The sequence below is a fragment of the Coregonus clupeaformis genome, chromosome 6 (assembly GCF_020615455.1).
Source record: "Coregonus clupeaformis isolate EN_2021a chromosome 6, ASM2061545v1, whole genome shotgun sequence".
In the NCBI taxonomy this organism is placed as follows: domain Eukaryota; kingdom Metazoa; phylum Chordata; class Actinopteri; order Salmoniformes; family Salmonidae; genus Coregonus; species Coregonus clupeaformis.
This window is the reverse complement of record NC_059197.1, coordinates 29,319,699-29,339,293: the sequence shown is the minus strand read 5'-3', so window position 1 is coordinate 29,339,293 and position 19,595 is coordinate 29,319,699. Positions and strand designations below refer to the sequence as shown.

General features: G+C 46.3%; 1 protein-coding gene across 1 annotated transcript in view; it reads right to left on the bottom strand.

The window, feature by feature from the left end:
• Nucleotides 1-11,584, bottom strand: part of LOC121559952 (contactin-5-like) — a 326,846-nt gene extending 315,262 nt beyond the window's left edge. Inside the window, exon 1 of the mRNA XM_045219969.1 lies at nucleotides 11,501-11,584. Coding sequence (XP_045075904.1) covers nucleotides 11,501-11,528 — 28 coding nt within the window. The 5' untranslated portion in view covers nucleotides 11,529-11,584. The remainder of the gene's footprint in view (nucleotides 1-11,500) is intronic.
• Nucleotides 11,585-19,595: the final 8,011 nt, after the last annotated feature.

Here is a 19,595-nt window from a genome sequence, read left to right as displayed (position 1 = left end):
ATATCACACCTGAACACTAATGCATACATCTTGGATATATCACACCTGAACACTAATGCATACATCTTGGATATATCACACCTGAACACTAATGCATACATCTTGGATATATCACACCTGAACACTAATGCATACATCTTGGATATATCACACCTGAACGCTAATGAATACATCTTGGATATATCACACCTGAACGCTAATGCATAAATCTTGGATATATCACACCTGAACGCTAATGAATACATCTTGGATATATCACACCTGAACGCTAATGAATACATCTTGGATATATCACACCTGAACGCTAATGAATACATCTTGGATATATCACACCTGAACACTAATGCATACATCTTGGATATATTACACCTGAACACTAATGCATACATCTTGGATATATCACACCTGAACACTAATGAATACATCTTGGATATATCACACCTGAACACTAATGCATACATCTTGGATATTTCACACCTGAACACTAATGCATACATCTTGGATATATCACACCTGAACACTAATGAATACATCTTGGATATATCACACCTGAACACTAATGCATACATCTTGGATATATCACACCTGAACACTAATGCATACATCTTGGATATATCACACCTGAACACTAATGCATACATCTTGGATATATCACACCTGAACACTAATGAATACATCTTGGATATATCACACCTGAACACTAATGCATACATCTTGGATATATCACACCTGAACACTAATGCATACATCTTGGATATATCACACCTGAACACTAATGCATACATCTTGGATATATCACACCTGAAAACTAATGCATACATCTTGGATATATCACACCTGAACACTAATGCATACATCTTGGATATGTCACACCTGAACACTAATGCATACATCTTGGATATATCACACCTGAACACTAATGAATACATCTTGGATATATCACACCTGAACACTAATGCATACATCTTGGATATATCACACCTGAACACTAATGCATACATCTTGGATATATCACACCTGAACACTAATGCATACATCTTGGATATATCACACCTGAACACTAATGCATACATCTTGGATATATCACACCTGAACACTAATGCATACATCTTGGATATATCACACCTGAACACTAATGCATACATCTTGGATATATCACACCTGAACACTAATGCATACATCTTGGATATATCACACCTGAACACTAATGCATACATCTTGGATATATCACACCTGAACACTAATGCATACATCTTGGATATATCACACCTGAACACTAATGCATACATCTTGGATATATCACACCTGAACACTAATGCATACATCTTGGATATATCACACCTGAACACTAATGCATACATCTTGGATATATCACACCTGAACACTAATGCATACATCTTGGATATACCACACCTGAACACCACTCCACTCCATTAGTTAACTGGAAATCTTTGCCAGTAAGGTTCAAGCCTAAACACACTCTTATGTCTACAGCTATTTGGGTTAGGGTTAGGATAACAGACATTCTATAGGACAACATACATTCTATAGAATAACAGACATTCTATAGAATAGCATACATTCTATAGGATAACATACATTCTATAGAATAACAGACATTCTATAGAATAACAGACATTATTGCAATGTGCATTCCAAATGGTACCCTATTCCCTTCACAGATCGCTATGGGCCCCCTATGACGTAAGCCCTAAGTGCCCTGGTCTAAAGTAGTGCACTACAGAGGGAATAGGAAGTCATTTGGGATGCAGTCATACAGTTGTTTCAGTGATGTATTAGTCTGGCTCACACAACCTGAAATAGGTTCACATTTTAAACACTGAAATCAATGGACTATGAAATTCATGCAATAATTATATTGTAGATGAATCGGTCTTGAACAAATGATTGTGTCCATACAGATGACAGACTTTTTGTCTTTCATCTGTACTATGATGGACACACACACACACACACACACACACACACACACACACACACACACACACACACACACACACACACACACACACACACACACACACACTCACAATCTCTCACACACACACACACACACACACACACACACACACACACACACACACACACACGCACACACACAATCTCTCACACACACACACACACACACACAATCTCACACACACACACACTTACACACACAATGTAACGATCCCTGCAGTCTGAGTCGGTTTCTGTCTGGGTATTAGTTTTTCTGTTCGGGATCTCCAGTTTCCCGAGGGTTCTGGAACGCTCCCTGCCTGGTTGCCGGGCAACGTTGCTAGGCGGGAGCTCTCTTGATTTCCGCACCTGCATCCCATCAGCAATCTGCACACCTGGTCCTGATCATCACCCTTCTTAGGCTCTGTCCTAACATCCATTCCCCTGCCGGATCGTTAGCCATGAACAGTATGTTTGTCCGTGTATCAGCCTTGGAACTTCTAGCGTTAGTTTTGTTGTTTTGCACCTTTTTGACTTGCTGTATACTTACCTCCGTTTTGTTCTATCTGCAGTCACTCACCCGGAACCTTCACCCAACCTCTGCCTGATGGTCGGCGGCTGCCGAGCCATTACTGGACCTACCACTGCACCCTCAACAACCCATCCACGCCACCCGCTCTGTTCCCTGGATTATTCAGCCTCACTCGTGGATCTATTAAATAAACACTCACCTTTGTTTCAATTTACCTTGTCCTGGTCTGCTTCTGGGTTCTGGCTTAGTAAACCGTGACAGAACGATCCGGCCAGTAATGAACCCAGCGGACCTGGACTCTGTTCGCCATGCCATTACCCATCAGGAGAAGATGTTGGGCCATCATAGCACGGAGCTACAGGAGATCGCGTTGGCAGTTCGAACCTTTCTACCGGTCTGACGAAGGTCCAGAACCAGCGCAAGTTTCCGGTGGAGGATCCACTACCGGTTTCACCCATCTCGCCTGCCGCTTCTGGAGCTGTGTCCTTCCGTGAGCCCAAGGTTCCGACGCCGGATAAATATGAGGGGAGCTGGGAAGATGCCGTTCTTTCCTTATGCAGTGTGGGTTAGTGTTCGATCTACAGCCCTACTCTTATGCCACAGACAAGGCTAGGATAGCCTTTGTGATTGAGTTGCTGCGTGGTCGAGCGCTGGAGTGGGCTTCAGCCGTTTGGGAACGACAAGACCCCTGCATGGCTTCATACCAGGGGTTCACGGCCGAGATGAGGAAGCTCTTCGACCATTCCGTCCGAGGGAGGGACGCAGCTAGGGCGCCTGTTTTCGCTTCACCAAGGAACTCGCATGCGTGGCCGACTTCGTGATCGAGTTCAAGACGTTGGCTGTGGAGAGTGGGTGGAATGAGGAGTCTCTGCAAGCGGCCTTTTACCAGGGTCTGTCGGAGCAGCTCAAGGATGAGTTGATCTCCTATCCGGAGCCTAGTGACCTGGACAGCTTGGTAGCCTTGTCTATTCGGGTGGATAATCGAGTCCGAGAGCGAAGGAGGGAGAAGCAATGGGGTCCGTCCAATCGATCAGCTTCTCAGGTTCCAGTCGGGTCGGGGATTGGACCAGAATACGTCGATCATCGTCCACCACACAGGATTAGTGGAGAGGTCCTGTCTCCCGATTCTGAACCAATGCAAGTAGGGCGGCACGGGTTAACCAAGGAGGAACGCCAACTCAGACGTAGGACTAACTGTTGCCTCTACTGTGGTGGTTCGGGACATTACCTCGCCACCTGTTCCCGGCGGTCGTCAAACTGCGCGGCTCGCTAAAGTTGGGAGGACTTTTAGCGAGCCAGTTTCGACCTCTCAATACCTCTGTCAGACCCCGTTTCCCGGCTACCCTTATGAACAGGAATCAGAGCTTAGCGATTAACGCTTTTATCGATTCAGGTGCCGATGGAAGCTTTCTTGATGCCGAGTTGGTGGAACAGCTGGGGCTTTCCAAGGAGCAATTGCCGGAAGCCATTGAAGCGACCACTCTGAACGGCAGTAGTCTGGCACGTATCACGATGAGGACTGAACCGGTTAAGATGCTGTTGTCGGGGGAATCATTCGGAGATGATTTCATTCTTCATTCTGCCGTCTTCCCATGTTCCTCTGGTCCTTGGATACCCCTGGCTGAAGGAACACAATCCCACGTTCGATTGGGTGACGGGCAAGGTAACGAGTTGGAGCCTTGATTGTCATGCTAACTGTCTCAAGACTGCCTGCCCCCATTCGGTTCCCAGTCAGGTGATTGAGGCTAAACCCCCAGATTTGTCCCTGGTTCCCGAGACATATCACGATTTGGGGGAAGTGTTCAGTAAGCAGAAGGCTCTGTCACTCCCTCCCCACCGACCATATGATTGTGCCATCAACCTGTTCCCTGGAGCTGTCTACCCCAAGGGAAGGTTATACAGTATCTCCCGACCTGAACGTGAGGCTTTGGAGACCTACATCAAGGAGTCCCTAGCTGCTGGTCTCGTTCGTCCCTCGTCATCACCCCCTGGGGGCAGGATTCTTCTTTGTGGGTAAGAAGGATGGCTCTCTTCGACCGTGTATTGATTATCGGGGGGTTGAATGACATCACGGTCAAGAACAAGTATCCCCTGCCCTTGATGAGTTCTGCCTTCGACTCCTTACAGGGTGCTACGGTGTTCACCAAGCTAGACCTACGCAATGTCGTATCACATGGTCCGGATCAGAGAGGGGGACGAGTGGTTGACGGGTTTCAATACACCGATGGGTCACCTCGAGTATCAGGTGATGCCGTTTGGACTGACCAATGCTCCAGCGGTATTCCAGAGTATGGTGAACGACGTCCTGAGAGATATGATCGGTCTCTTTGTGTTTGTTTACCTGGATGACATTCTGATCTTCTCGAAGGAACCTTCCGACCACGTCCAGCATGTCCGGCAGGTTCTGCAGCGATTGTTGGAGAATCGCCTGTTCGTGAAGGCCGAGAAGTGCGAGTTTCACGCCCACACGACATCCTTTCTCGGGTACATCATCTCCAGGGGAGAGATTAGGATGGACCAGGAGAAGGTTAGAGCGGTTCTGGAATGGGCCCAGCCCGGTACGAGATTGCAGCTCCAGAGATTTTTGGGGTTTGCGAATTTCTACCGCAGATTCATCCGGGATTACAGCCGTGTGGCCGCTCCGTTAACTGCCTTGACTTCCAGTATCAGGATCTTCAAGTGGAATCCGGAGGCGGATCGAGCGTTTCTGGATTTGAAGAGGCGATTCACCAACGCACCGATTCTCTCTCAACCGGACACGCCCGTCAGTTCGTCGTTGAAGTGGACGCGTCTGATGTGGGAGTTGGCGCCATCCTGTCGCAGCGATGCTCCACGGACAGTAAACTCCATCCCTGCGCCTACTACTCTCGTCGCCTTTCGCCTGCGGAGAGGAATTACGATGTGGGTAACCGGGAGCTTCTCGCGGTGAAACTTGCCTTGGAGGAGTGGCGCCACTGGTTGGAGGGGGCGGAGCAACCGTTTATTGTCTGGACTGACCACAAGAATCTTGCTTACGTGCAATCGGCTAGACGTCTCAACTCCCCGTCAGGCCAGGTGGGCGTTGTTTTTCGGACGATTCAATTTTTCCCTGACGTTCCGACCTGGATCTAAGAACGGCAAGGCGGACGCCTTGTCCCGGATGTTCTCCAAGACGGAGGAGAGTGGGTCCAAGACCGAGACAATTCTCCCCGGAACTGCGTCGTGGGAGCTGTTAGGTGGAAGATTGAGGAGGAGGTGATGGCGGCCCTTCGGACGCAGCCCGGTCCCGGTAACGGTCCACCCGGTTGGTTGTTTGTGCCTGAGTCGGTTCGTCCTGCTGTCCTCAAATGGTCCCACGCCAGCAAGATGGCTTGTCACCCTGGCGTGGCTCGGACGATGGCGTTTCTTCGCAGACGTTTTGGTGGCCTGCCATGGCCGAGGATACTCGGGGTTATGTTGCTGCCTGTCCAGTGTGTGCGCAGAATAAGAGTACCAATCGGCCCAGCTCTGGACTACTTCACCCCCTTCCTATTCCCCGCGACCATGGTCGCATCAGGCCCTGGACTTTGTCACTGGGTTGCCCGCGTCTGAGGGAAACACGGTCGTTCTGACTATCGTGGACAGATTCAGCAAGTTCGCCCACTTTGTGCCTATTGCCAAGCTTCCCTCTGCCTCGGAGACGTCCGAGATCCTGGTTAGGGAGGTTTTCAGGGTCCACGGTTTGCCCAGTGATATCGTTTCCGACCGTGGCCCTCAGTTTACCTCTGCTGTCTGGAAGTCCTTCTGTTTGGCCATTGGAGCTACAGTCAGCCTCACATCTGGTTTTCACCCCCAATCTAATGGTCAGGCGGAGAGAGCCAACCAGAAGATGGAATCCACGCTACGCTGCCTTGTCTCCTCCAACCCCACCTCCTGGGTCTCTCAGTTGCCTTGGGTTGAGTATGCCCACAATACTCTCCCCTACATCTGCCACTGGGATGTCTCCCTTCCAGTGCCTGTATGGCTACCAACCTCCCTTGTTCCCTTCTCAGGAGAAGGAGCTCTCAGTGCCCTCTGTTCAGGCCCATATTCGTCGTTGCCACCGGACCTGGCATCGGGCCAGAAAGGCACTCCTTAGAGTTTCGGACCGGTATCAGCTCCAGGCGAATCGTCGCCGGATCCCCGCTCCCACCTATACCATCGGAGATAGGGTCTGGTTGGCCACACGGGATCTTCCTTTACGGACTGAGTCTAGGAGGTTGTTACCGAAGTTCATTGGTCCGTTTGTGGTGGAGAAGGTGATCAATCCGGTGGCAGTTCGACTCAAACTACCGAGGACGCTCAGAGTCCATCCCACCTTTCATGTCTCCTGCCTCAAGCCTGTTCTCCTCAGTCCTCTGTTGCCTCCTCCGCCTCCTCCTCCTCCTCCTCGGATGATCGGAGGTGGTCCTGCCTACACGGTGCGACGCATCATGGATTCCAGACGGCGGGGCCGGGGTTTCCAGTATCTCGTGGACTGGGAGGGGTATGGTCCTGAAGAGAGGAGTTGGATTCGCGGCGACAGATCCTAGATGCTGACCTCATTCGTGACTTCTACCGCCTCCATCCTGGCGCTCCGGGGAGTTCGCCCGGTGGCGTTCGCCGGAGGGGGGTACTGTAACGATCCCTGCAGTCTGAGTCGGTTTCTGTCTGGGTATTAGTTTTTCTGTTCGGGATCTCCAGTTTCCCGAGGGTTCTGGAATGCTCCCTGCCTGGTTGCCGGGCAACGTTGCTAGGCGGGAGCTCTCTTGATTTCCGCACCTGCATCCCATCAGCAATCTGCACACCTGGTCCTGATCATCACCCTTCTTAGGCTCTGTCCTAACATCCATTCCCTGCCGGATCGTTAGCCATGAACAGTATGTTTGTCCGTGTATCAGCCTTGGAACTTCTAGCGTTAGTTTTGTTGTTTTGCACCTTTTTGACTTGCTGTATACTTACCTCCGTTTTGTTCTATCTGCAGTCACTCACCCGGAACCTTCACCCAACCTCTGCCTGATGGTCGGCGGCTGCCGAGCCATTACTGGACCTACCACTGCACCCTCAACAACCCATCCACGCCACCCGCTCTGTTCCCTGGATTATTCAGCCTCACTCGTGGATCTATTAAATAAACACTCACCTTTGTTTCAATTTACCTTGTCCTGGTCTGCTTCTGGGTTCTGGCTTAGTAAACCGTGACACACAATCACACGCACACACAGCAACACAAGGCTAAAAGCACAAAATGATGTTCCAAGCCCAGCGTGGGATCTTGTTACTTTACTATGGTTTCAATTTGTAACTCAGTGTGACATCACAAAGAATAGTTAATTTATATATAGTTAATTTATATGCACATCTGTGCTGCAGTCTGCCAGCCAGCGACAGAGATGAGTTATACCCTATGAGTTACAGTGCCTTGCAAAAGTATTCATCCCCCTTGGAGTTTTTCCTATTTTGTTGCATTACATTTTACATTTTACATTTTTGTCCTCTGTAGCTCAATTGGTAGAGCACGGCGCTTGTAACGCCAGGGTAGTGGGTTCGATCCCCGGGACCACCCATACGTAAAAATGTATGCACACATGACTGTAAGTCGCTTTGGATAAAAGTGTCTGCTAAATGGCATATTATTATTATTATTATTATTATTATTATTATTATTATTATTAATTTTTATTATTATTATACATTTTAGTCATTTGCACCGCAATCTTCAGTCTGCCATCACTCTCTCTTTCTCATGAGGCATAATGAAATATATCCATTGCATATCTATAGCGCATTCATGTCATGCTGTACAAGAGCTCATATTTAGGTATCAAATCAAATGTTATTCATTAATACGAAAAACAAAAGCGGTGTGGCTTTTAAGGATCATCTCATGTTCTTCTCCAGTTCCATTATGAGACGGTAAGAGAAGGTACAGAGCAATGCAATACTGGAATCCTATTGGATTATTTTATTTCACCCATTCTGACATAGTGGATGTATAGTTTCATTGAGATGTCAATAAAATATAAATATCCAGTACACAGCCATATACTACCAGCTCTCACAGTGTCACGTCAGAATTAGATGTTCATCCATGTTTCTCAAACGTCAAATTTCTAAGTGTTTAAGGTTAATTTTAGGCATGAACTCTGAATGGTTGAGGTATGGGTTAAGGTACGCGTTAAGGTACAGGGTTAAGGTTTGGGATAGGCTTAAAACAAAAATATAAAAAACTACTTTCTATCGCTGGATTCAAATTTGCAACCTTTGGAATCAGAGGCAGATGCCCATCCATCATCCCTGTCAACAACACCGAGCAAAACCGAAACCTACTTGATCGTAACAGTCACTGTTGCCCCTAGTGGCCAGTTTCCACGTCATCTCCCGACGTCCTCAAACGTGGATGGACGTTGAATACTGACTTGTATCAGGGGTGACCTGGCTGGCCATATACAGATGTAGGATCTTAATTTGATCTCTATTGTGTTGCTGAGAATTTAATGAATAGCAGGAAATGCAAACTTGCAGTGTATTTGAGTTTATAAAAGGCTTCTAAAGTTAGTAATTTCCAATTAGAAATTTCCAATCTGATTTTCCCAAACAAAAAATGTAGCAACCCTTACAAAAATGTCCATTAATTATAATCCACATAATAATTCACATTTCCTTTTGCTGCAGGATTATTTTACTATTGTACCAAACTGGCTCAAATGAAGATCCTCCATCTGTATACTGCTGATTCAAGCAGTGTGATGAAGATATATTGTAACCATACACATGCACCTGTATCATCTGCCTGTTTGGGATGCTGAGGCTGCAGAATCACACCTGGTGAATGAGGGTGTGGAGTATACATGAGGAGGGTTAAGGGTCAGGGGTCAAGGGTCAGGGTCTTACCTGGTGAATAAGGGGGTGGAGTATACATGAGGAGGGTTAAGGGTCAGGGGTCAAGGGTCAGGGTCTTACCTGGTGAATAAGGGGGTGGAGTATACATGAGGAGGGTTAAGGGTCAGGGGTCAAGGGTCAGGGTCTTACCTGGTGAATAAGGGGGTGGAGTATACATGAGGAGGGTTAAGGGTCAGGGGTCAAGGGTCAGGGTCTTACCTGGTGAATGAGGGGGCGGAGTACACATGAGGATTGTTAAGGGTCAGGGGTCAAGGGTCAGGGTCTTACCTGGTGAATAAGGGGGTGGAGTATACATGAGGAGGGTTAAGGGTCAGGGGTCAAGGGTCAGGGTCTTACCTGGTGAATAAGGGGGTGGAGTACACATGAGGAGGGTTAAGGGTCAGGGGTCAAGGGTCAGGGTCTTACCTGGTGAATAAGGGGGTGGAGTATACATGAGGAGGGTTAAGGGTCAGGGGTCAAGGGTCAGGGTCTTACCTGGTGAATAAGGGGGTGGAGTATACATGAGGAGGGTTAAGGGTCAGGGGTCAAGGGTCAGGGTCTTACCTGGTGAATAAGGGGGTGGAGTACACATGAGGAGGGTTAAGGGTCAGGGGTCAAGGGTCAGGGTCTTACCTGGTGAATAAGGGGGTGGAGTATACATGAGGAGGGTTAAGGGTCAGGGGTCAAGGGTCAGGGTCTTACCTGGTGAATAAGGGGGTGGAGTATACATGAGGAGGGTTAAGGGTCAGGGGTCAAGGGTCAGGGTCTTACCTGGTGAATAAGGGGGTGGAGTATACATGAGGAGGGTTAAGGGTCAGGGGTCAAGGGTCAGGGTCTTACCTGGTGAATAAGGGGGTGGAGTATACATGAGGAGGGTTAAGGGTCAGGGGTCAAGGGTCAGGGTCTTACCTGGTGAATAAGGGGGCGGAGTACACATGAGGAGGGTTAAGGGTCAGGGGTCAAGGGTCAGGGTCTTACCTGGTGAATAAGGGGGCGGAGTACACATGAGGAGGGTTAAGGGTCAGGGGTCAAGGGTCAGGGTCTTACCTGTGGAATAAGGGGGTGGAGTATACATGAGGAGGGTTAAGGGTCAGGGGACAAGGGTCAGGGTCTTACCTGGTGAATAAGGGGTGGAGTATACATGAGGAGGGTTAAGGGTCAGGGGTCAAGGGTCAGGGTCTTACCTGGTGAATAAGGGGGTGGAGTACACATGAGGAGGGTTAAGGGTCAGGGGTCAAGGGTCAGGGTCTTAACTGGTGAATAAGGGGGTGGAGTATACATGAGGAGGGTTAAGGGTCAGGGGTCAAGGGTCAGGGTCTTACCTGGTGAATAAGGGGGTGGAGTATACATGAGGAGGGTTAAGGGTCAGGGGTCAAGGGTCAGGGTCTTACCTGGTGAATAAGGGGGCGGCGTACACATGAGGAGGGTTAAGGGTCAGGGGTCAAGGGTCAGGGTCTTACCTGGTGAATAAGGGGGTGGAGTATACATGAGGAGGGTTAAGGGTCAGGGGTCAAGGGTCAGGGTCTTACCTGGTGAATAAGGGGGTGGAGTATACATGAGGAGGGTTAAGGGTCAGGGGTCAAGGGTCAGGGTCTTACCTGGTGAATAAGGGGGCGGAGTATACATGAGGAGGGTTAAGGGTCAGGGGTCAAGGGTCAGGGTCTTACCTGGTGAATAAGGGGGTGGAGTATACATGAGGAGGGTTAAGGGTCAGGGGTCAAGGGTCAGGGTCTTACCTGGTGAATAAGGGGGTGGAGTATACATGAGGAGGGTTAAGGGTCAGGGGTCAAGGGTCAGGGTCTTACCTGGTGAATAAGGGGGCGGAGTACACATGAGGAGGGTTAAGGGTCAGGGGTCAAGGGTCAGGGTCTTACCTGGTGAATAAAGGGGTGGAGTACACATGAGGAGGGTTAAGGGTCAGGGGTCAAGGGTCAGGGTCTTACCTGGTGAATAAGGGGGTGGAGTATACATGAGGAGGGTTAAGGGTCAGGGGTCAAGGGTCAGGGTCTTACCTGGTGAATAAAGGGGGCGGAGTACACATGAGGAGGGTTAAGGGTCAGGGGTCAAGGGTCAGGGTCTTACCTGGTGAATAAGGGGGCGGAGTACACATGAGGAGGGTTAAGGGTCAGGGGTCAAGGGTCAGGGTCTTACCTGGTGAATAAGGGGGCGGAGTACACATGAGCACCACTCCTTGTCCTTCCCTTACAGACACGCCTCCTCTCGTCTTCCCACTGAAAGCCCCGAGATCTGCAACATACAGCATTTACAGTTACAAGAGTATTCTGTACACACAGTTACCAGGGTGGGAGATAGAACCTGAGGTGAGTTGTCCCAAAAAGCTTTGAAGCTAACATAGTACATTATTTATCACCCAACTGCACTGCTGTAAAATAGTAAACATTTCAAAATCAATATTCTATGACATACTACTAACATGAAATAATAACCTGGTTAGTCTATACAAGAGCTGCTGACTCAGGTCAGAGATCAATTGGAGGCATTGACTGATGCTTAGAGTAGAGACCTTTCCATTGTCTCTGCTTCCCATAGGATAACCCATTGAATAACCCTTTTTGGTTCTAGGTAGAACCTTTTTGAGTTCCATTTAGAACCATTTACACAGAGGGTTCTACATGGAACCCAAAATAGTTCTACCTGGAACTAAAAAGGCTTCTACCTGGAACCAAAAAGGGTTCTCCTATGGGGACAGCCTAAAACCCCTTTTGGATCCCTTTTTTCTAAGAGTGCAGCATGTGTCCCAAATAGCACCCTAATCCCTATACAGAGCACTACTTTAGACCAGGGCCCAATGGCACCCTATTCCCTATACAGAGCACTAATTTAGACCAGGGCCCATAGGACAGCCAAATAACAATTGTAGGTTGTAGATAGCGCCTTTTTGTCTAAGAGTGTGGGAAGCAGAGCCAATGGAAAGGTGTCCACAGGTTGACCCACGACAGAACTGTAATATAACTGGTTGACCCACGACAGAACTGTAATATAACTGGTTGACCCATGACAGAACTGTAATATAACTGGTTGATCCATGACTTAACTGTAATATCACTGGTTGATCCATGACATAAACTGTAAAATAACTGGTTGATCCATGACATAACTGTTTTATTAATGGTTAACCCATGACAGAAATGTAATATAACTGGTTGATCCATGACATAACTGTATTATAACTGGTTGATCCATGACATAAACTGTAATATAACTGGTTGATCCATGTCAGAACTGTAATATAACTGGTTGATACATGTCAGAACTGTAATATAACTGGTTGATCTACGACAGAACTGTAATATAACTGGTTGATACATGTCAGAACTGTAATATAACTGGTTGATCTACGACAGAACTGTAATATAACTGGTTGATACATGTCAGAACTGTAATATAACTGGTTGATCCATGTCAGAACTGTAATATAACTGGTTTATCCATGACAACACTGTAATATAACTGGTTGATCCATGTTAGAACTATAATATAACTGGTTTATCCATGACAATACTGTGATATAACTGGTTGACCCATGAGAGAACTGTAATATAACTGGTTGACCTACGACAGAACTGTAATATAACTGGTTGATCCATGTCAGAACTGTAATATAACTGGTTGATCCATGACATAACTGTAATATAACTGGTTGACCCATGACAGAACTGTAATATAACTGGTTGATCCATGTCAGAACTGTAATATAACTGGTTGATCCATGTCAGAACTGTAATATAACTGGTTGATCCATGACAGAACTGTATTATAACTGGTTGATCCATGACATAAACTGTAATATTACTGGTTGATACATGGCATAACTGTAAAATAACTGGTTGATCCATGACATAAATGTATTATTAAAAGGTTGATCCATGACAGAACTGTAATATCACTGGTTGATCCACAACATAACTGTAATATAACTGGTTGATCTACGACAGAACTGTAATATAACTGGTTGATACATGTCAGAACTGTAATATAACTGGTTGATCCATGTCAGAACTGTAATATAACTGGTTGATCTGCGACAGAACTGTAATATAACTGGTTGATACATGTCAGAACTGTGATATAACTGGTTGATCCATGTCAGAACTGTAATATAACTGGTTGATCCATGACAGACCTGTATTATAACTGGTTGATCCATGACAGAAATGTATTATAACTGGTTGATCCATGACATAACTGTAATATAACTGGTTGACCCATGAGAGAACTGTGATATAACTGGTTGATCTACGTCAGAACTGTAATATAACTGGTTGATCCTTGTCAGAACTGTAATATACATTTTTTATCCATGACAACACTGTAATATAACTGGTTGATCCATGTCAGAACTGTAATATAACTGGTTGATCCATGACTTAACTGTAATATAACTGGTTGATCTACGACAGAACTGTAATATAACTGGTTGATACATGTCAGAACTGTAATATAACTGGTTGATCCATGACTTAACTGTAATATAACTGGTTTACCCATGACAGAACTGTAATATAACTCGTTGATCCATGTCAGAACTGTAATATAACTTGTTGATCCATGACTTAACTGTAATATAACTGGTTGATACATGACACCAGTTATATTACAGTTCAGACATGGATCAACCAGTTATACAGTGAGGGAAAAAGTATTTGATCCCCTGCTGATTTTGTACGTTTGCCCACTGACAAAGAAATTATCAGTCTATCATATTAATGGTAGGTTTATTTGAACAGTGAGAGACAGAATAACAACAAAAAAATCCAGAAGAACGCATGTCAAAAATGTTATGAATTGATTTGCATTTTAATGAGGGAAATAAGTATTTGACCCCTCTGCAAAACATGACTTAGTACTTGGTGGCAAAACCCTTGTTGGCAATCACAGAGGTCAGATGTTTTTTGTAGTTGGCCACCAGGTTTGTACACATCTCAGGAGGGATTTTGTCCCACTCCTCTTTGCAGATCTTCTCCAAGTCATTAAGGTTTCGAGGCTGACGTTTGGCAACTCGAACCTTCAGCTCCCTCCACAGATTTTTTATGGGATTAAGGTCTGGAGACTGGCTAGGCCACTCCAGGACCTTAATGTGCTTCTTCTTGAGCCACTCCTTTGTTGCCTTGGCCGTGTGTTTTGGGTCATTGTCATGCTGGAATACCCATCCACGAACCATTTTCAATGCCCTGGCTGAGGGAAGGAGGTTCTCACCCTAGATTTGACGGTACATGGCCCCATCCATCGTCCCTTTGATGTGGTGAAGTTGTCCTGACCCCTTAGCAGAAAAACACCCCCAAAGCATAATGTTTCCACCTCCATGTTTGACGGTGGGGATGGTGTTCTTGGGGTCAGCTCCATTTTGGTCTCATCTGACCACAACACTTTCACCCAGTTCTCCTCTGAATCATTCAGATGTTCATTGGCAAACTTCAGACGGGAATGTATATGTGCTTTCTTGAGCAGGGGGACCTTGCGGGCGCTGCAGGATTTCAGTCCTTCACGGCGTAGTGTGTTACCAATTGTTTTCTAGGTGACTATGGTCCCAGCTGCCTTGAGATCATTGACAAGATCCTCCCGTGTAGTTCTGGGCTGATTCCTCACCGTTCTCATGATCATTGCAACTCCACGAGGTGAGATCTTGAATGGAGCCCCAGGCCGAGGGAGATTGACAGTTATTTTGTGTTTCTTCCATTTGCGAATAATCACACCAACTGTTGTCACCTTCTCACCAAGCTGCTTGGCGATGGTCTTGTAGCCCATTCCAGCCTTGTGTAGGTGTACAATCTTGTCCCTGACATCCTTGGAGAGCTCTTTGGTCTTGGCCATGGTGGAGAGTTTGGAATCTGATTGATTGATTGCTTCTGTGGACAGGTGTCTTTTATACAGGTAACAAACTGAGATTAGGAGCACTCCCTTTAAGAGTGTGCTCCTAATCTCAGCTCGTTACCTGTATAAAAGACACCTGGGAGCCAGATATCTTTCTGATTGAGAGAGGGTCAAATACTTATTTCCCTCATTAAAATGCAAATCAATTTATAACATTTTTGACATGCGTTTTTCTGGATTTTTTTGTTGTTATTCTGTCTCTCACTGTTCAAATAAACCTACCATTAAAATTATAGACTGATCATTTCTTTGTCAGTGGGCAAACATACAAAATCAGCAGGGGATCAAATACTTTTTTCCCTCACTGTATAACTGGTTGATCCATGTCTGAACTGTAATATAACTGGTTGATTCATGACATGACTGTAATATAACTGGTTGATCCATGACTGAACTGTGATATAACTGGTTGATCCATGACAGAACTGTAATATAACTGGTTGATCCATGTCTGAACTGTGATATAACTGGTTGATCCATGACAGAACTGTAATATAACTGGTTGATCCATGACAGAACTGTAATATAACTGGTTGATCCATGTCAGAACTGTAATATAACTGGTTGATCCATGACAGAACTGTAATATAACTGGTTGATCCATGACAGAACTGTAATATAACTGGTTGATCCATGTCTGAACTGTAATATAACTGGTTGATCCATGACAGAACTGTAATATAACTGGTTGATCCATGACAGAACTGTAATATAACTGGTTGACCCATGACAGAACTGTAATATAACTGGTTGATCCATGACAGAACTGTAATATAACTGGTTGATCCATGACAGAACTGTAATATAACTGGTTGATCCACGACAGAAGGAGACATGGTGGTTTAGACATACCTTGGAGCTAATAACAAAGGGGCACACAAATAGTCTTCCTTCCCTTTTCTTGTAGAAGATAGTTTTTATCCTAAATGGCACCCTATTTCCTACATAGTCAGTTGTTGGGTGTCTGTCAGGCCTGGGGAATAGGGATAAGGCCTGGGGAATAGGGATAAGGCCTGGGGAATAGGGATAAGGCCTGGGGAATAGGGATAAGGCCTGTAATGTGTCTGATTGGCTGTAATAATGGGGAAATATATTGCATTTTATTTTGTAAAGTGGTTTCTTGCATCAAACAACACAACGTTCTTAGTCACCTCCTTGTTTGAAGTACAAGTGGATAAACAGGTTAATGTCAAGTCCTGCATGTTTTTATCAAAAGTCTCATGGAATGTAGGCCTACATTGAACCCCACACATTGGCTGCTACTGTAGGCTGAATGATAGAACAGCTATTTCCATGTTAAAATGTTATGGGATGCATTTTCTCCATTGTTTTTGATGGTAGGCCACTCTGGTAGGCCTACATTATGATCAAATAGCCACAGTAGCCTACTTGGCCACTGTTAAAACTGTAACTTAAAGCGGGTACAGCCTCAGTGTTCACAGCAAACGCGGGCTGGAAGTTGCACAGAATTTTCACAACGTTCAGGTTTGCTCTCAGCAGACCTGCAATTTGCACAGTGTCGAAATAAATGAGAGGGAACATTGTTCCTTATGATTCATATTACAGTTCTGTCATGGGTCAACCAGTCTGAAATGATTCATATTACAGTTCTGTCATGGGTCAACCAGTCTGAAATGATTCATATTACAGTTCTGTCATGGGTCAACCAGTCTGAAATGATTCATATTACAGTTCTGTCATGGGTCAACCAGTCTGAAATGATTCATATCACAGTTCTGTCATGGGTCAACCAGTCTGAAATGATTCATATCACAGTTCTGTCATGGGTCAACCAGTCTGAAATGATTCATATTACAGTTCTGTCATGGGTCAACCAGTCTGAAATGATTCATATTACAGTTCTGTCATGGGTCAACCAGTCTGAAGTGATTCATATTACAGTTCTGTCATGGGTCAACCAGTCTGAAATGATTCATATTACAGTTCTGTCATGGGTCAACCAGTCTGAAATGATTCATATTACAGTTCTGTCATGGGTCAACCAGTCTGAAATGATTCATATTACAGTTCTGTCATGGGTCAACCAGTCTGAAATGATTCATATTACAGTTCTGTCATGGGTCAACCAGTCTGAAGTGATTCATATTACAGTTCTGTCATGGGTCAACCAGTCTGAAATGATTCATAATACAGTTCTGTCATGGGTCAACGAGTCTGAAATGATTCATATTACAGTTCTGTCATGGGTCAACCAGTCTGAAATGATTCATATTACAGTTCTGTCATGGGTCAACCAGTCTGAAATGATTCATATTACAGTTCTGTCATGGGTCAACCAGTCACGTTCGTTTAAGGACGGGTCAGACCAAGGCGCAGCGTGAAAGGCATACATGTTTATTTCAACGATAAACACACGAACAAAACAACAAAACAACGCAACGTGAAGTCCGAAGGCTAAACATGGAACACGATCCCCCCACTAGTGATCGCCAACAGGCTACTTAAGTATGGTCCCCAATCAGAGACAACGAGCGACAGCTGCCTCTTATTGGGAACCACACCCGGCCAAACATAGAAATACACAACATAGAATGCAACATAGAAATACTAACATAGATATCCACACCCTGACTCAACATACCAGAGTCCCATGAGTCAGGGCGTGACAACCAGTCAATCTAACAATGCAGATCTATTGCATAGAAGGACACCAGTACCTAACCCTAACCCTAACCCTAACCCTAACCCTAACCCTAACCCTAACCCTAACCCTACCCCTACCCCTACCCCTACCCCTAACCCTACCCCTAACCCTAACTCTACCCCTAAACCTAACCCTAACCCTAACCCTAACCCTACCCCTACCCCTACCCCTACCCCTACCCCTAACCCCTAACCCTAACCCTACCCCTAACCCTAACCCTACCCCTAACCCTAACCCTAACCCTAACCGTAACACAGGCATTATAATATCAACAATACACAGCCCTGTAATCAAAACTCAAACAAGATATCTCCTCACAAAAAATATCACATTCAGTTGGTTTGCTATTGGACCCCATTTGAGGGCTTGTATTTTCAGAAAACAAAAACAAATTCTGATCAATATGTAGATTGATTGTATCTACATAAATTATGATGAAATCACGTATGAGGACACAAGACACGGAGCCTCTACTCAAGTGGCCAATCACATTACCATTCTGCAATCACCAATCTGTGTAGGCTGAGTCCCAATGGGGGCCAGTTGGCATGCAGATTGGCATACAGGTCAGTGGTACTCTGGTGCCAGTTGGCATGCAGATTGGCATACAGGTCAGTGGTACTCTGGTGCCAGTTGGGATGCAGATTGGCATACAGGTCAGTGGTACTCTGGTGCCAGTTGGGATGCAGATTGGCATACAGGTCAGTGGTACTCTGGGGCCAGTTGGGATGCAGATTGGCATACAGGTCAGTGGTACTCTGGGGCCAGTTGGGATGCAGATTGGCATACAGGTCAGTGGTACGCTGGGGCCAGTTGGGATGCAGATTGGCATACAGGTCAGTGGTACTCTGGGGCCAGTTGGGATGCAGATTGGCATACAGGTCAGTGGTACTCTGGTGCAAGTTGGGATGCAGATTGGCATACAGGTCAGTGGTACGCTGGGGCCAGTTGGGATGCAGATTGGCATACAGGTCAGTGGTACGCTGGGGCCAGTTGGGATGCAGATTGGCATACAGGTCAGTGGTACTCTGGGGCCAGTTGGGATGCAGATTGGCATACAGGTCAGTGGTACTCTGGGGCCAGTTGGGATGCAGATTGGCATACAGGTCAGTGGTACTCTGGTGCCAGTTGGGATGCAGATTGGCATACAGGTCAGTGGTACTCTGGTGCCAGTTGGCATGCAGATTGGCATACAGGTCAGTGGTACTCTGGGGCCAGTTGGGATGCAGATTGGCATACAGGTCAGTGGTACTCTGGTGCCAGTTGGGATGCAGATTGGCATACAGGTCCGTGGTACTCTGGGGCCAGTTGGGATGCAGATTGGCATACAGGTCAGTGGTACTCTGGTGCCAGTTGGGATGCAGATTGGCATACAGGTCAGTGGTACTCTGGTGCCAGTTGGGATGCAGATTGGCATACAGGTCAGTGGTACTCTGGTGCCAGTTGGGATGCAGATTGGCATACAGGTCAGTGGTACTCTGGTGCCAGTTGGGATGCAGATTGGCATACAGGTCAGTGGTACTCTGGTGCCAGTTGGGATGCAGATTGGCATACAGGTCAGTGGTACTCTGGGGCCAGTTGGGATGCAGATTGGCATACAGGTCAGTGGTACTCTAGGGCCAGTTGGGATGCAGATTGGCATACAGGTCAGTGGTACGCTGGGGCCAGTTGGGATGCAGATTGGCATAC